Source organism: Artemia sp. Qi Xiang Cuo, chromosome 17, assembly GCF_049724085.1.
Source record: "Artemia sp. Qi Xiang Cuo chromosome 17, ASM4972408v1, whole genome shotgun sequence".
NCBI classification, from domain to species: Eukaryota; Metazoa; Arthropoda; class Branchiopoda; order Anostraca; family Artemiidae; genus Artemia; species Artemia sp. Qi Xiang Cuo.
In genome coordinates, this window is record NC_142810.1 from 61877032 (window position 1) to 61893893 (window position 16862).

Consider the following 16862-nt stretch of genomic DNA (forward strand, 5'->3'; position numbering starts at 1 on the left):
TAATATGATTATCTTCTTGAATAGTTGTTCCATTTAGAGTTAGTCTTGCATTAGCATGATTTCGCTTTCGGTGAAATTGGATTATTTTTGACTTGGTAGGTGCATTGGGTAAATCTGAATGTTGAGAGAATTTTTCAAATTGGAAAAGTGACTTTCGCAGCTTTGACTGTGCAATCTCAAAGGTGCTGCCAGACGACCATAGTACCAGATCATCAGCATATTGTAGATTCGTGCGGGGGAGATTCATGTCCCAGAGATACAGAGCAAAAAGTAGGCAGCTGAGGGCTACTCCCCCAGGAAGGCCTTAGGTTATTGTCTTTTGGGGTGAAGAGGCTGAGCCTACCCAAACAATGAAACGTTGCAATTCTATGAAAGATTTTATAAGAGATACAAGCTTGAGGGGTAGTCCAAGGTTTGCAGGTTTAATTAAAAGAATTTGCTGGTTCACATTTTCATATGCCCCTTCCAAAACTAGGAAAGCTGCAACTAGGACATTATTTTTTGAGAATGATTAATTCATTATATTTTTTAAAATCTTGAAAGTGTATTTTGTGGAAAGGTGTTTCCTCACGCCAGCTTGAGCGTGAGGGATCATATTATTTTTTTCAAAAAATCAGAAGAGTCAGCAATATAGTATTGCATCAATTGTTTTCCCAGTCACACGCGTAATCATTATAGACCGATAGTACTCAGGATGATCTTTGTGTTTATTTTTATTTAGGATTAGTAAGAGGGACGAACATTTCCAGATATTGGGGAACATAGATGAAGCCCAAGCATGATTATAACAATTTAGAAGTTCCTGTTTGTATGAATGGGTTAGATTCTTTATCCATCTAGGGTGTATATTGTCATAGCTGCCGCTAGTTTTGGTCCTAATATGATGTATTGCGTTGTTCATTTCCTGGATTGAAAATGGGCTGGTTATATACTCGGATCCTGGGCGAGGTCGGTAACTTGAGTTCATAGGAATTGGGGGTAAATTGGGGGTATTTTGCTACAATTGTTTGATGTTAGCTTATTAACAAAAAGAGTGGCAAATAGCTTAGCTTTTTCATTATCATTGTCATAATGGGTATTATTATGTATAAGCTCATACAGGAGTGGGTTGGGGGAAGTAACTTTCGTAGAACCTAAAGATGAATCCTCAAACGACGATAGACATATTTTTACTTTATCATCAATGGAACACGAAGACATTCTTTTGGCTAGTTCTCCTGGCATATCTACAGATTGCAAACCTAATTCTGGTCATCTTGAACTGGAGTCACAAAGTGATGAGGACACAGGTATTTTTCAAGTATCTTGAGCTTCTTGTGTATATTTCGCAGTCCAAAATAATAAAAAGTATCACTTCCTTTGGAATTGTGGTGGGGCGTCAAAGTTATATGTTTGCTGCATCTGATCGTGGTGGTTGCATTTGTCAAAAGAACATTTTGTTTACAATTGTCCCAGATAGTTTTAGTTATTAGGATATTAAATCTTGTATCCTAATTAAATTATTGAATAAAATGACAAATATGCCTTTATTTGGGACTCTTTTCTAACTTTTGAAACTCATTACTACTTTTTTCTTGTTTTAAAAATTTTAGATATTTTCTTTTGTTTCTGGTGCAAGGATGTAGACGTATGTACAAATTGGGTGTTATTTGTTAGAATACCATATTATTACTGTGGTATCTTTTTAAGTTCTAAGTAATTTCATGCACAACTCAAGCTTATGAATTTATATAATTATAAGAAAATACTTCTCCTATTTTTACAATAGTAAAGGAATAAATAATTTGTAGAATGACAAGAATAATGCACCAAATTAGAATCTTTTAATTTTTGACCAATGCAAGATTTCTTAACTTAAAATTTTAATTATTGATTAAAGCTAAAACTATTAGAGCCGAATTTTATGCCAAATAAAAAAAAGGCTATACGAATGTATCACTTAAGTAATGTGAATAATATTTTGCTTCCCTATTTATTTTGAGCATTTTTTATCTTATTTTAGTTTTACCTATTTCATATAATTGAAGAACTCGTACTGAAAAAAAGATACTTTAATTATTATATTTTCGATAACAAGAAATGTCTTTATTGTTCACAAAAAAATACTTCAACGCATTTATGGTGGTAAACAGAGGAACATAATCACATCCGATACCTACTAGGGCTAAGATTGTCAGTATTCAGTACTAAATCAATGTAGTTCTTGGATATCACACTGTAGCGACACTTTTAGACATACTCATATTTACTCACCTCAAGCTTAAGACTTGCTATTACATTTCAAGCTTAAGGTTTTAAATTTAAGAATATTTTTGCATAAAATGGTTGTTCTGCTCTCTATTAAGAAAAGAAAGAAATCAAGGATTCGTTGAATCACAAGAATAATTTCTCTTACAAAATTTCACCAAGGCAAAATCCTTGAAAACAAAATATATAGTGATTAAATAAGTTTAAAATTTTTAAAAGCCAAATTGAGTGTCCAATAAATAGTAATTTATTTTGAGTGATTTTTACATTATTTCAGTTTTCCCCCTTGCAGATAACCCAAGAACCCACACTGTACAAAAAAGTTTCGAATGTGATATGTGCAGGAAATGTTTTGCTACAAATTCCAGTTTAATTTTTCATCAAAGAACGCATACTGGAGAAAAACCTTTTAAATGTGACATGTGTTATAAAAAATACAGATAAAAATTACAGATAATTTATCATTGTATAAGTCATACTGGATAAAAATATTTAAATTGCTAAATATGCGATAAAACATTCGGACAAAAATCGACCCTATCTGATCATGAAAGAATTCATACGGAAGAAAAACCTTTTGAATGTGATATATGTAAGAACTGTTTTTCGATAAAATCTAATTTAGTTACACATCAGAGAACTCATACTGGAGAAAAACCTTTCCAATTTGACATGTGTGAGAAAACATTCCACCAAAGAATCAACCTAACTTATCATCAAAGAGTTCATACTGGAGAAAAACCTTTCAAATGCGACACATGCGATAAAACATTCGGACAAAAATTGACCCTATATGATCATGAAAGAGTTCATACGGAAGAAACACCTTTTGAATGTGATATATGTAAGAAATGTTTTTCGATAAGATCTAATTTGTTTACACATCAGAGAACTCATACTTGAGAAAAACCTTTCAAATTTGACATGTGCAGGAAATTTTATGCTGCAAATTACAGTTTAATTCATCATCAAAGAACGTATACTAGAGAAAAACCTTTCAAATGTGACATATGTGATAAAACATTCTCCCAAAAGTCCAACCCATTCTATCATCAAAGTGTTCATACTGGAGAAAAAACTTTTGAATGTGATATATGTAAGAATTGTTTTTCGATAAGATCTAATTAATATAAAATCTTATATGCCCCTAGGCCGTAATGTACAACCCTTGCCTTGAGGGTTGTGGGGGAGTGCCCTCCTCAAAAGCATAATTATATCTGGAAATCAACTACGCTAAACAAAATGGCTATCTCAAGATTTTGATTGGATGAGTTTGGGGAAAGTTTGGGCGTAGAAGGGTTTGTTAGTTGCCTTCCAATGACTTCCGACTATTAAAAAGAGCACAAGCTTGTCCAATTTCCAATTGAATGAGCCCTTTTCGATATTTCTATGACAACTCCTTCGATACGAAGTGACTTGGTCTAAAACCAAAAAAAAAAAATAATAATAATACATTGTGGCAGCATCGTTCTTTTCTTAGGCAGCGCTATTGCGTTGCCTATGATAGTAAAGGAATGAATAATTTGTAGAATGACAAGAATAATGCTCCAAATCAGCTTCTTTAAATTTTTGATCAAGGCAATATTCCTTAACATAAAATTTTAATAATTGATTAAAGTTAAAACTGTTGGAGCTGAATTTTGTGCCAAATAAAAAAAGCAATACGAATATATCATTTAAGTAATCTAAATAATATTTCACTTACCTATTTATTTGAGCGATTCTTATCTTATTTTAGTTTTACCTGGTTCATGTAATTGAAAAACTCTTACTGAAAAAAAAGAACCTTTAATTATTATCTTTTCGATAACAAGAAATGTCATTATTGTTCACAAAAATATAGTTTAACACATTCATGATGGCAAAAAGAGGAACAAAATCACATTCGATACCTACTATGGCTAAGATATTTGGAAAATATAGAACTGCGTTTCTTATGCTATATTTGACTGAAGGGAGATTTGTCCGATATCTGTTTGCATTTAAGATATATTTGATCGTTTAGACCACTGAAAAAGTTTTTGTGGTCAATTAATTTTTATGCGAATTTTATAAGAGTGCAAATTTTACAGAATAAAATCGTTCGATTGTTATGAGATTATGTTGATGGCTTTAATAGCAAAGTATTTTGTTTCAAGCGTTTGAGTGCTTATCGTTGGACAAATTCATAATTACCAAACCAAAATTTTTGCGTCTCAGTGGCATTCCAGGAGCTGGGTGTATTGGCTTATTTGAAAATATATTAAATAGGTATTTTCTGAATGAAGAAATGTAGTTTATTAGTAGTTTTTTTTTTATGAAAAAACGATAGTGGGAGTATATTTATTTTGTTTTTAATCAATGAATAATTTGTTGAAAGCCAAAGGATTGCAGCATTCTTTTATCAGACGCAATGTTGCCCTCCCATGATGTTTGATATAAGTAATATTTATTAATATGTTGTTTGCAAATAATTTAGTCACTTAGTCAGTACTGAATTAATGCAGTTCTTGGATGTCATACTGTAGCGACACTATTTAGACAAACTCATATTTATGTAGACACATGCACAACCTCAAGCTGAAGAATTTCAATTACATTACAAGCTTAAGGTTTTAAAATTGAGATTGTATTTGCAAAAAAAGATTGTTCTGCTCTTTATCCGAAAAAGATAGATAAACAAAGGATTCGTTGAATCACAAGAATAATACTTCAAATTTGTTCTTTTAAATTTGACACCAAAGGATTCATTGAAGCCAAATTTATAGTGACTAATTAAGGGTAAAAGTGTTAAAAGCAGAATTGAGTAATAAATAAAAAGTAATTTATTATGAGTGAACTTAACATTTTTTCTGTTTTATATACCCCAAGAACCTACACTGTAAAAAAATCTTTCGAATGTGATATGTACAAGAAATGTTTTACTGCAAATTCCAAACTAATTCGCCATCAAAGAACGCATACTGGAGAAAAACCTTTTGAATGTTATATGTGCAGGAATTGTTTTTCTACAAATTCCAATTTAATTCGTCATCAAAGAACGCATACTGGAGAAAAACCTTTCAAATGTGATATATGTGAAAAAAAATTCAACGAATCATCCCACCTATCTGCTCATCGAAGAACTCATACTGGAGAAAAACCTTTCAAATGTGATATATGTGAAAAAACATTCAACGAATCATCCCATCTAACTACTCATCGAAGAAGTCATACTGAAGAAAAACCTTTCAAGTGTGACATTTGTGGTAAAACATTCAACAAAAAATCCAACCTAATTGATCATCGAAGAATTCACACTGAAGAAAAACCTTTCAAATGTAACATTTGCGATAAAACATTTGGACTAAAATCGACCCTATCATATCATGAAAGAATACATACTGGAGAAAAACCTTTCAAATGTGACATATGCGATAAAACATTCTGTCTAAAATCGACCTTATCCCGTCATGAAAGAATACATACTGGAGAAACAACTTTCAAATGCGACATATGCGATAAAATATTCGGTCTAAAATCGACCCTATCATATCATGAAAGAATTCATACTGGAGAAAAACCTTTCAAGTGTTTTACATGTGAGAAAGCTTTTCGTCAAAAATCCCACCTATCTGATCATCAAAAAACTCACACTGGAGAAAAACCTTTCCAATGTTGTGCATGTGAGAAAACATTCAGTCGAAAATCCCACCTATCTGGTCATCCAAGAATTCATACTGGTGAACAATGTTAAAGCTTTCTTACTAAAAAAAATTACGCATTTAAGTATGATGTACACATGGAACGTTTTACTATTAATTCCCAATTATCTCGTCATAAACTAAATCTGAGTAAAAACCATTTGTTTTGTCAATGTGTAAGGGTGTTATATATATGTATATCCAGTCTCAAAGTTTTCTTGTCAAAGATGTATTAAGCTTAGGCTCTTTTTAATTTCAAAGTTATGTACGCTCATGTCATAGTTATCGAAAGCACCATGCTGGTTAAAACTTTTTCCTATCTCAGCATATGAAAGCATTTTTTAAAACTTCAGAAAATTTTAATAACGTTTTAAAAAAATGAAAATATGAAAAACGACATTACGGTCTTAAGAATTTTAGTAAGGTTAGTGATATTTATCATGAAAAATCTTTATGTTTAGCATATGAAAAATTAGCCAAGAAATAGCTCCTTTGAAATGCTTTTTCCTTTAAAATCTCAAATATTTTGGTTCTCTTATGTTATGGATTTCATTGCACAGTTGTCATTAAGATCCCTCCCCCCTTTTTGGGGAATGTAACTGATTATTATACGTTTGAACAAATACAATTATTTGCTGATTACTTTTAATGTTTAACCTTGAAACTACTAAGTTATATAATTTGTTGGTGCATTAGTTGCAAGAAAATGGTTTAAATAGAATTTAGTTTTTTTTTTGTGTCGTTCTTTACCTATGGTTTGTGATCATAAAATGTCTGATCCTAAAGATATAAACCATGTTTAACGTTAACGATTTATATCTTATCGAGTATGTGCATCTTCGCAACGAACGTGTCACCGTTTTTTTCCTATCTCTGTTCACTTCATGTAGAACCTTTTATGCCCTTTTTACGGTTTTGGTAAGGTTTTATAAATTTTAAGGCAAAACTATGAAGTCCTAGGGCCAGGGAGATCTTAATGTACACAAAATTTTCGCCTTGTGGTACAGGGTCCAAAACCGATTTTTTTTTTTTTTTTTTTTTTTGGTATAGGCTCAATAAAAATGGAACTGAAAAGCTCCAAAAGAAAGTTTTTCCCGGTGAATCTAAAACATTTGAAGATCATTGCTTAAGTTAACGGAAATGACTGTTTGTTATGAGGTAACTGTAACGGTATTAGAGAGCCAAAAAAAGTTAAAATTTTGATAATTTCTTTTAGACTTGCTTATGTTTGTCCCTGGCCAATTGGAAACTTAGTATAGAAAAAAAAACAATTTCAGGAATAATCACTAGAAAGGGCAATAAACCTGTTTTATAGTGTAGTCTAAACTTTGACCCTAAAGTCGCTGGGTTAACATAACCTAAATTAGTGACCCAGAGTAAATAGTATATTCGTTCCCCTCAAATTTGACCAAATCATTTCCTTGTACGTCTTAAAACTTATAAGTCATATGAGGTGAACGAGCCCTCTTACACCTAATAATATATTAGGGGAACGGGGCCCTGAAAACTGGGATTAGAAGTTTATTTTTATTTTTAGGAAAACCCAAAAATCAAGGGGACCATAATTGTCGAAAAAATTATTTGCCTTAAAGCCAGACCAAAATTAAAGTCAATAAACTTCTTTTCTGAACAGACTAAGATTTAAAGTCGTAATTCTCTGAGGGAAGTTGACCCTAATGCATATGACAATTTATTTTCTGAGGCATTGTTTCATCTAGGAAATGGGCGAAAAGCAGAGCAGTTTCTTATTGACTTTAAAATAGTTTGTATTGTTGCCGTGACTGAGGAGATCACAAATTTTCTATGGAACGGTAAAATTTTCTATAACGGTAAACGGTAAAATAAGCAGAGCAGTTTCTTATTGACTTTAAAATAGTTTGTATTGTTGCCGTGACTGAGGAGATCACAAATTTTCTATGGAACGGTAAAATATTTTGAAGTCATGAAGGATAGGATGGTCATGAAGTTAATGGTTTTGAAAATTGTGTCCAGTGGTTCTATTTTTGGAACCCATTTATTTCTTAAAATGGTTTGGAGATTAGAATGGTTTGGAATAATTATTTTTTGTATCCCAAAGTTCATTCTTGAAAAAAATTCAAATGACGTAACTTTTTGCTCTTGTTTAAATCCTTTTCTAACATTCTAGGAATGTGTCACACAATCTATTGTTTTGCTAAACAGATTAAACTACATAAAAGATGCCAACAATAATAGTGATATGGGTTTTTAACTTTTTGAAACGTGGTTTTATTAATGACAGTTAAGATACACATAATATTAACATCCACTTTGCATCAAAGAATCAGAAAAGGATTTATTGTATTTATGAAATTCTAAAATAGTAGAAGGAAACATAAATATCCAGGAGAAAATTAAAGACATAAAGTTATGAAGCTCTCAAGACATTTTCAAAACTAATCATTTTGATACTTTTAATATGTAATTAGGATTCTTTATATAACACAAGCAGGGTTATTTGTCTTCAAAGCAATAGTAAACACCAAGAAAACAACAATTTTCCTTGTTGATGAACGTGAGGGGCTGCAAGTCTCCAGTACAGGGTTTTCAACGATGGTGATGTCAATTGTTTAACTTCTATTACGGTTTTAATTTGCGTCGTCGGTAGCCTCTTCATTGAAACTATTAAAAATATTTTTCAAAATAAAAATCACTGCAGTGCTAAATTTGAAAAGATGTTTCAAAATAGAACCCAAAATTCATTAGTATGATTGAGCTAAAGTTTTTGCATGATATAGAACGTTGTCTTCAGTCTAAGAATATCCTATGGTAAAAAAAAAACAATTGATAACAAATATGTGTAACAAACTATGTCTTTGAACCAGCTAAAATCGTATTTGACATAATTTGATCAGTTAAAATTGAATCTTTTTTTTTCAGCTGGAGCAATACCAACATAATTTAATATTGAAATCTTAGCTATCTGGAGTTCTAGACCTTAGTTTTTGGTCGGAATTATATTTCGCAGCTTCTCTTGAGATAGATGGTGCTAGTTTCTGTTAATTGGTTGATGGGAAGTTGTTCTTTAGCTTCTGTAGTTTTCACCAATCATTGGTGATTGCAATGGTGGTCTTTCCATTTCTATACCACTCTTTTTGGAATTTCTCTTAAATTTGTTTTCGCTATAAACATTTGCTGTTAAAACAAACCGAAGTAGAAATCGCTATTCTTGCCAATCACCAGTCACCTGAGTGCTAAGTCACCAGTTAGTTGGAAATGGTTAGTTTTTCTCTCTAAATAGGTTTTTTCAAAGCTTTTTAAGTAACACTGTATTATTCATTTTTTAAGTATCAAACTTATTTATTATGAACACTTATGTGATTTCTATTGCAACTTCTCCTGGTATATCTGCAGATTGCAAACCTAATTCAGGTCATCTTAAACTAGAGTCACAAAGTGGCGAGGACAAAGGTATGTTTCAAGTATCTTGAGCTTCTTGTGATCATTTGGGTGTCCAAAATGTACCGTGAGAAGAAAATATAATAACTTAAAATATAAGAAACTTATTTCCTTCTGAAAATACTTCCCAGATAAATTAAACTCCCCTTAATTGCGCTTGAATCCCATTTCAAACTTTCGTCTAAATGCCTAACGGGGAAAGAAAAACCGCATTTATTCTCAACCAAATATCCCTTTAAAACATCAAGTAAAAAAAGGTGTTTATATTTGCATAAGAGCTTGATAAATTCCAGCCGTACTTTGTAATACTTCGTAGAATTCCACACGCTTTGTTTTACAGAACAATAGAGAGGTGAATATTCTCAAAAGCTCGTGACAGATGTAAAAAGCGGAAAAAAACTACGGGTTGAATTGCAGTACAAAGCAAATGAGACGGATTTGAATTTCTTGGAAGTACTCGACAAAAATAGTGGGATATTATTTTAAACATAGTTTGGAAGTACTCTTAGGAATGTGAGCGTTTAAAGATCAAAATATTTCCAAAAAATTATTGGACCGTAGGATAGCATAATAATCTTATTTTGTCAGCATAATAAGAATGTGGGGGGTGCCCTAAGAGGAGTTGGGCCAATCGTGAAATAGTTGCGAATGCTCAGAAGCAAAACCCGTGTTATATGGTAGTGAAAAAGTGTTTTTCGGGATTATTATGAATATAGAAATGACTGAGGAAATATCTTTATAAAATATCATTCCGTCTGTACGATCGATTTGAAGCTTTGTCTATATTCGTACACTGCTGTATACTCAAATGTAAGTCTCAATAATTCTATTACTTTCTTATTTGTGTTTTTCTTTCATATATGTCTGTATCTCGCTACATAGTAGGTAACTATTTCAAGTGTCTCCATAGGTAAACGCTCTCTCAGGGAATTTGATATCCATGTAATATCAGAGGAACTTTTAAGTTCTGGAAATTAGGTCTTTGAGGATTACAAATCCCCCAAAGCCTTCAGGGCAAGGGTTGTAATTTAAGGATTATCCGAATCCTTCATATTATTTCTTATGGAAGGATTCTCGTATAAACTTTAGAGAGGGCTCGTTTGATTGGAAATTAAAAGTTCTTGTTCACTTTTTAAGAGTCAAAAGAGATTGAAGGGCAACTAGCCCCTCTCCCTCCTCCACGCCCTAAATGCATCAGATAAAAATTTTGAGATAGACATTTTGTTAAAATAGTTCAAAGTTCTTATAACAAAAACTCCAGTGTCGACACAGACCACCAGGGCCCAGGGGTAGGCGTTGTAAGTTATGTCCTGGGGCATAACTTATTAAGGGGTGTTTATAACTTATGGGAAGGGGTTTTGTATGGGAAGAACACATTGGAAATCTATTATAATGATCCAATTATAAGGTTAAAATACATACTCTGTGATAGATGCAAAATTGCTTTGGCACACAAATTCCTATTAAGGTCAATTCAAAACAGTCGTGATCTCTTTGTGTCAGCAAATGAAATGGTCTAAGCTCCCTTTTTGAAGCTATTTTTTCAATCCATTTAATGTTGTCTAACGCTTTCCACAAGTTATGCAAGCTGTCTATTGTTCATATATAAGGTTTTTGTCAAAGACGTAATCGTATAGACTTTGAAAAAAGCCTCATTTTATTTAAATTGAAAGTTCTAGATCCGTTTTTTAAAGTCAAGAATAATTGGACAGTAAGCAACCCCCCATGCCAAAAAAAAACTTGAAACTTTTTGCTATCAAAAACGAACAAAAATTAATTAAAAAAAAACTTTCCGAAAAATAAGTTTTTCAAAAAAAAGTAAAGGCCATTTTATACTTAACCTCAGGAGATAAAAATACCAGTTAAAATTCAAACTCAAAACGACCAGAACTTATTATTAAAGAATAAATGAAACCCAAAACGAACAGAAATTAAATAAACAATCATAGCAAAAACATACAACAAGTAATAATATAAGTGAATAAATAGATCTTAAAGCGAGTAATGCTTAGATTGAATATGAAAATCTAGCTGAAAACGAAAAAAAAATACTTTGCTATTAAAGTATAAATGAAACTTAAAACGAAAATGAATAAATAAATCTTAAAACGAGTGAAACTTAAATTGAATATGCAAATCAAGTTTGAATCGAATAAAAATAACTACAAACAAGAGTTTGGGTATCGTCTCACTGCAGAAGCCAAAAACCTACTGCGTCATTGGCGCTTTACTGAAAATGAATTATATTACAAAGGTTTTCTTTTGTACTTAATATTGAAAATAAATATTAAAATTACAGTAAAATTTTGAACTGATGAGCTTTTAGCATTTAATATCATTATGCAACAAATATTCAGTTTAATTTATTAGTTCTTTTCAAGATTGGTCAAGACAAATATAGTTTCACTACAAGCAAAATTTGGATACTGCCCCCTTCTTTAACTGTAAAAACCTAAAGCCTTCTGCGTCATTTGTGCTTCACTGAAAACGAATTACTCGTAAATTGCAAATTTATTATTTTCCAGTTCTTACAGCATTGGAAATGAAAATAAAAATTACAGTGAAAAAAAAATCTTGAACTGATTGATCTTTCAACAATTGATATCATTATATATCTAATATTCAATTTGATTTTGTTTATACTTTCCAAGACTGTTCAAGACTCATAAAGTTTTGCCATTTTTTTTAACTGTGTCATTTTTTTTTAACTAATCGTGTTAGTTTGTTATGAAAACATTCTATGGCTTCTAGGCATTTCTATTTGAGTGGAAAACTGCACCTCAAACTTTGTGGAACATGTATTTTCTTGCATGAAACACCAAAATATAATAAAATGTCAAGTTTCGGAGTGTTCCACCACTCGCAAGCAAGTGCCATTGGTATTTTTGAATCCGCATGGTCAATTTAGGGGGTGGAGGGTAGGCTAATTCTCGTAGAAGCCCCATTCCGTCGTGGTATGGTTCACATTTTCAACATTTTCACCCTCCACCCCCTAAATTGACCATGCGGATTCAAAAATACCAATGGCACTTGCTTGCGAGTGGTGGAACACTCCAAAACTTGACATTTTATTATATTTTGGTGTTTAAGCGTACGTAGGCTACGTACGCGCGCGTACGTAGGCTAACCTAGCCTAACCTAACTTAACCTAACCTAACTTAATCTAACCTAACCTAACCTAATCATACACCTAACTTAGGGCATGTCTCTCACCTAACCTAAGCTAACCTAAGTGAAGCGTACGTAGGCTAACCTAACCTAACCTAATCTAACCTAACTTAATCTAGTCTAACCTAACCATACTCACCGGAAAAGGTTAGGTTAACTTATCATGAGCACTCATGATAAGCACATGTGTGTACATGTGTATACATGTGTGAAAATGTGGCAAGGTAAACCAGAACCAAACACTAGTGAAATATTCCAACTCATGCATTTCAATGAAAGAAATTCAAAAAGAATTTGAAAATCAAGAAAATGTAACTGTGATAAGGTGAACCATAACCAAACACTTCTGAAATATTCCAAATCGTGCATTTCAACGTAAGAAATTCTAAATGATCTTTGAAAAATCAAGAAAATGTAACTGTGGCAAGGTAAACCATACCCAAACACTAATGAAATAGTCCAACTCATGAAATTCAACGAATTAAATTAAAATGAAATTTTAAAAATCAAGAAAATGCAAATGTGACAAGGTAAACCATACGCAAACACTACTAAAATATTCCAACTCTTGAATTTCAACAAAATAAATTCAAATGAACTTTTAAAAATCAATAGAATGCAACTGTGACAAGGTAAACCATAATCAAACACTACTGAAATATTCCAACTCTTTCTTTTCAACGAAAGAAATTCAAAATGAGCTTTGAAAAATCAAGAAAATGTAACTGTGATAAGGTAAACCATAACCAAACACCACTGAAATAGTCCAACTCGTTCATTTAAACGAAATAAATTCTAAATGAACTTTGAAAAATCAAGAAAATGTAACTGTGAAATGGTAAATCATAACCAAACACAACTGAAATAGACCAACTCTTTCAGTTCAACGAAATAAATTCAAAATGAGATTTTAAAAATCCACAAAATGTAATTGTGACAATGTGAAACATAACCAAACACTACTGAAATAGTCCAACTCTTGCATTTCAACGAAAGAAATTCAAAATGAGCTTTGAAAAATCATGAAAATGTAACTGTCACCAGGTAAACCACAACCATACACTACTTACATAGTACAACTCTTTAATTTGAATGAAATAAATTAAAACTTAAATTTAAAAAATCACGAAAATGTAATTGTGACATTGTAAACCACGACCAAACAATACTGAAATATTCCAATTCTTGCATTTAAATGACAGACATTCAAAATGAACTTTGAAAAATCAATAAAATTTTACTTTGTCAATTTACACCACAACAAAAACCTACTTAAATTGTATACCTTTTGCATTAAAATTAATTAAATTCAAAATGAAATTTGAAAAATCATGAAAATGTAACTTTGACAAGGTAAACCACAAGCAAACACTACTGAAATATTCCAGCTCTTGCATTTCAACGCAAGAAATTCAAATTGAACTTTGAAAAATCAAGAAAATGTAACTGTGACAAGGTAATGCACAACAAAACACTACTGAAATATTCCTACTTTGAAAAATCATGAAAATGTAACTGTGACAAGGTAAACCACAACCAAACACTACTGAAATATTCCAAGTCTTGCTTTTCAAGGAAAGAAATTCAAAATGAACTTTGAAAAATCAAGAAAATGTAACTGTGACAAGGTAAACCACGAGCACACACTACTGAAATAGTCCAACTCTTGCAATTCAACGAAAGAAATTCGAAATGAACTTTGAAAAATCAAGAAAATGTAACTGTGACAAGGTAAACCACAACCAAACACCACTTAAATAGTCCAACTCCTGCATTTCAACGAAAGAAATTCGAAATGGGCATTTAAATATCAAGAAAATTTGAATGACACAAGTTCAACAATAAGCATACAATACTGAAATTTTCAATATCCTGCTTATCAAAGAAAGAAATTAAATATTAAAATTTCAGAAAAATAAAATGTAACTGTGACAAGATAAACCATAAGCAAACACTACTGAAATATTCCAACTCTTGCTTTTCAACGAAAGAAATTCGAAATTATCTTTGAAAAAATCATGAAAATGTAACTGTGACAAGTTAAACCATAACCAAACACTACTGAAATAGTCCAACTCTTGCATTTCAACGAAAGAAATTCAAAATTAGCTTTTAAAAATAATTAACATGTTCCTTTGACAAGGTAAAAAACGTTAAACCTATATGTAAATAGTCATAATCGTGAATTAAAATGTAATAAATTCAAAATGAAAATATAAATATCATGAAAATGTTAATGTGGAAATTTCAAAAACGACCAACCAATACTTAAATAGACAACAACTTGCTTTTCAATTACAGGAAATCAAAATGTAAAATGAAAAAATAAAGAAAAAGTTACTTTTAACAGGTCATCAACATGAAAACACTAATGAAATAGACAAACTAATTAATTTACACGACCGAACATCAAATTGAACTTTGAAAAATCAAGAAAATGTAACTGTGACAAGTTAAACCACAACCGAACGCTACTGAAATATTCCAACTCTTGCTTTTAAACGAATTAAATTCAAAATTAACTTTGATAAATCAAGAAAATGTAACTGTGAAAAGGTAAACCAAGACCAAAAACTCCTGAAATATTCCAGATCTTGCATTTCAACTAAAGAAATTCAAAATCAGCATTGAAAAATCAAGAAAATGTACCTGTGACAATGTAATCCACAAACAAACACTGCTGAAATATTCCAACTCTTGCATTTCAACGAAAGAAATTCAAATTGAACTTTGAAAATTCAAGAGAATGTAAATGTGACAATGTAATCCACAACCAAACACTACTGAAATATTCCAGCTATTGCATTTAAACTAAAGAACTTCTAAATGATCTTTTAATAATCAATAATATGTAACTTTAACAAGGGACTCCACACCCAAACACAACCGAACTAGTCCAGCTCGAGAATTTCAACCACATAAAATCAAAATCAACTAAGAAAAATCATGAAAATGTAACTGTGATAAGGTAAAACAAAACCAAACACTACTAAAATATTCCAACTCTTGCACTTCAAATAAATAAATACAAAATGAACTTTTAAAAATCAGGAAAATGTAACTGTGACAAGGTAAATCAAAACCAAACACAACTGAAATATTCCAACTCTTTCATTTAAACGAAATAAATTCTAAATGAAATATGAATAATCATGAAAATGTAACTGTGACAATGTAAACCAAAACCAAACACTACTGAAATAATCCAACTCTTAAATTTCAAAGAAAAAAATTTTAAATGATCTTTGAAAAATCAAGAAAATTTAACTGTGACAAGGTAAACCATAACAAAACACTACTGAAATATTCCAACTCTTGCATTTCAACGAAAGAAATTCAAAATCAACTTTGAAAAATCATGAAAATGTAACTGTGACAAGGTAAACCACAACCAAACACTACTGAAATATTCCAACTCTAGCACTTCAACGAAATAAATTCAAAATAAGCTTTGAAAAATATTGAAAATGTAACTGTGACAAGGTAAACAAAAAGTAAACACTACTGAAATAGTCCAACTCTTGCATTTCAACAAAGGAAATTCAAAATGAACTTTGAAAAATCATGAAAATGTAACTGTGACAAGGTAAACCACGACCAAACACTACTGAAATATTTCAAATATTTCTTTACAACTGTTTAAATAAAAAATGAACTTTTAATAATCTATAAAATGTACCTTTGATAATGCAAACCACGACAAAATGAATCTGAAAAAGTCCAACTCTTGCTTTTCAACGAAAGAAATTCAAAATGAAATTTTAAAAATCATGAAAATGTAGCTTTGACAAGGTAAACCACAACCAAACTCTACTGAAATATTCCAACTCTTGCATTTCAACAAAGGAAATTCAAAATGAGCTTTGAAAAATCAATAAAATTTAACTTTTACAAGGTAAACCTCAACCGAACACTAATGAAATAGTCAAACTCATTATTTTAAACGAAATAAATTCAAATGAACTTATAAAAATCAAGAAATTGTAACTGTTACAAGCTAAACAAATACCAAACACTACTTAAATATTCCAACTCTTTAATTTCAACAAAACAAATTCAAAATAAGCGTTGAAAAATAAAGAACATGTAACTTTGACAAGGTAAACCACAACCTAACGCTACTGAAATATTCCATCTCTTGCATTTCAACTAAAGAAATTCAAAATGAGATTTGAAAAATCTTGAAAATGTAACTTTGACAAGGTAAACCAAAAGCAAACAATACTGAAATATTCCAACTCTTTCATTTCAACGAACGAAATTCAAAATGAAATTTTAAAAAACAATAAAATTTAAATGTGAAAAGGTAAACCACTACCAAACACTAATGAAATATTCCAACTCTTGCATTTCAAAGAAAGAAATTCA

At 31.1% G+C, this 16862-nt stretch overlaps 2 protein-coding genes across 2 annotated transcripts in view; both read left to right on the forward strand.

Annotated features, from left to right (window-relative positions):
• LOC148942438 (uncharacterized) overlaps nucleotides 1–2691 on the forward strand; it is a 40836-nt gene extending 38145 nt beyond the window's left edge. Inside the window, exons 3-4 of the mRNA XM_089103326.1 lie at nucleotides 1131–1289; nucleotides 2540–2691. Of these exons, the coding sequence (XP_088959452.1) occupies nucleotides 1131–1289; nucleotides 2540–2691 (311 nt within the window). The remainder of the gene's footprint in view (nucleotides 1–1130; nucleotides 1290–2539) is intronic.
• A 2365-nt stretch (nucleotides 2692–5056) lies between these two features.
• Nucleotides 5057–16862, forward strand: part of LOC148942439 (uncharacterized) — a 199203-nt gene continuing 187397 nt past the window's right edge. The window contains exon 1 of the mRNA XM_089103327.1: nucleotides 5057–5948. Coding sequence (XP_088959453.1) covers nucleotides 5057–5948 — 892 coding nt within the window. The remainder of the gene's footprint in view (nucleotides 5949–16862) is intronic.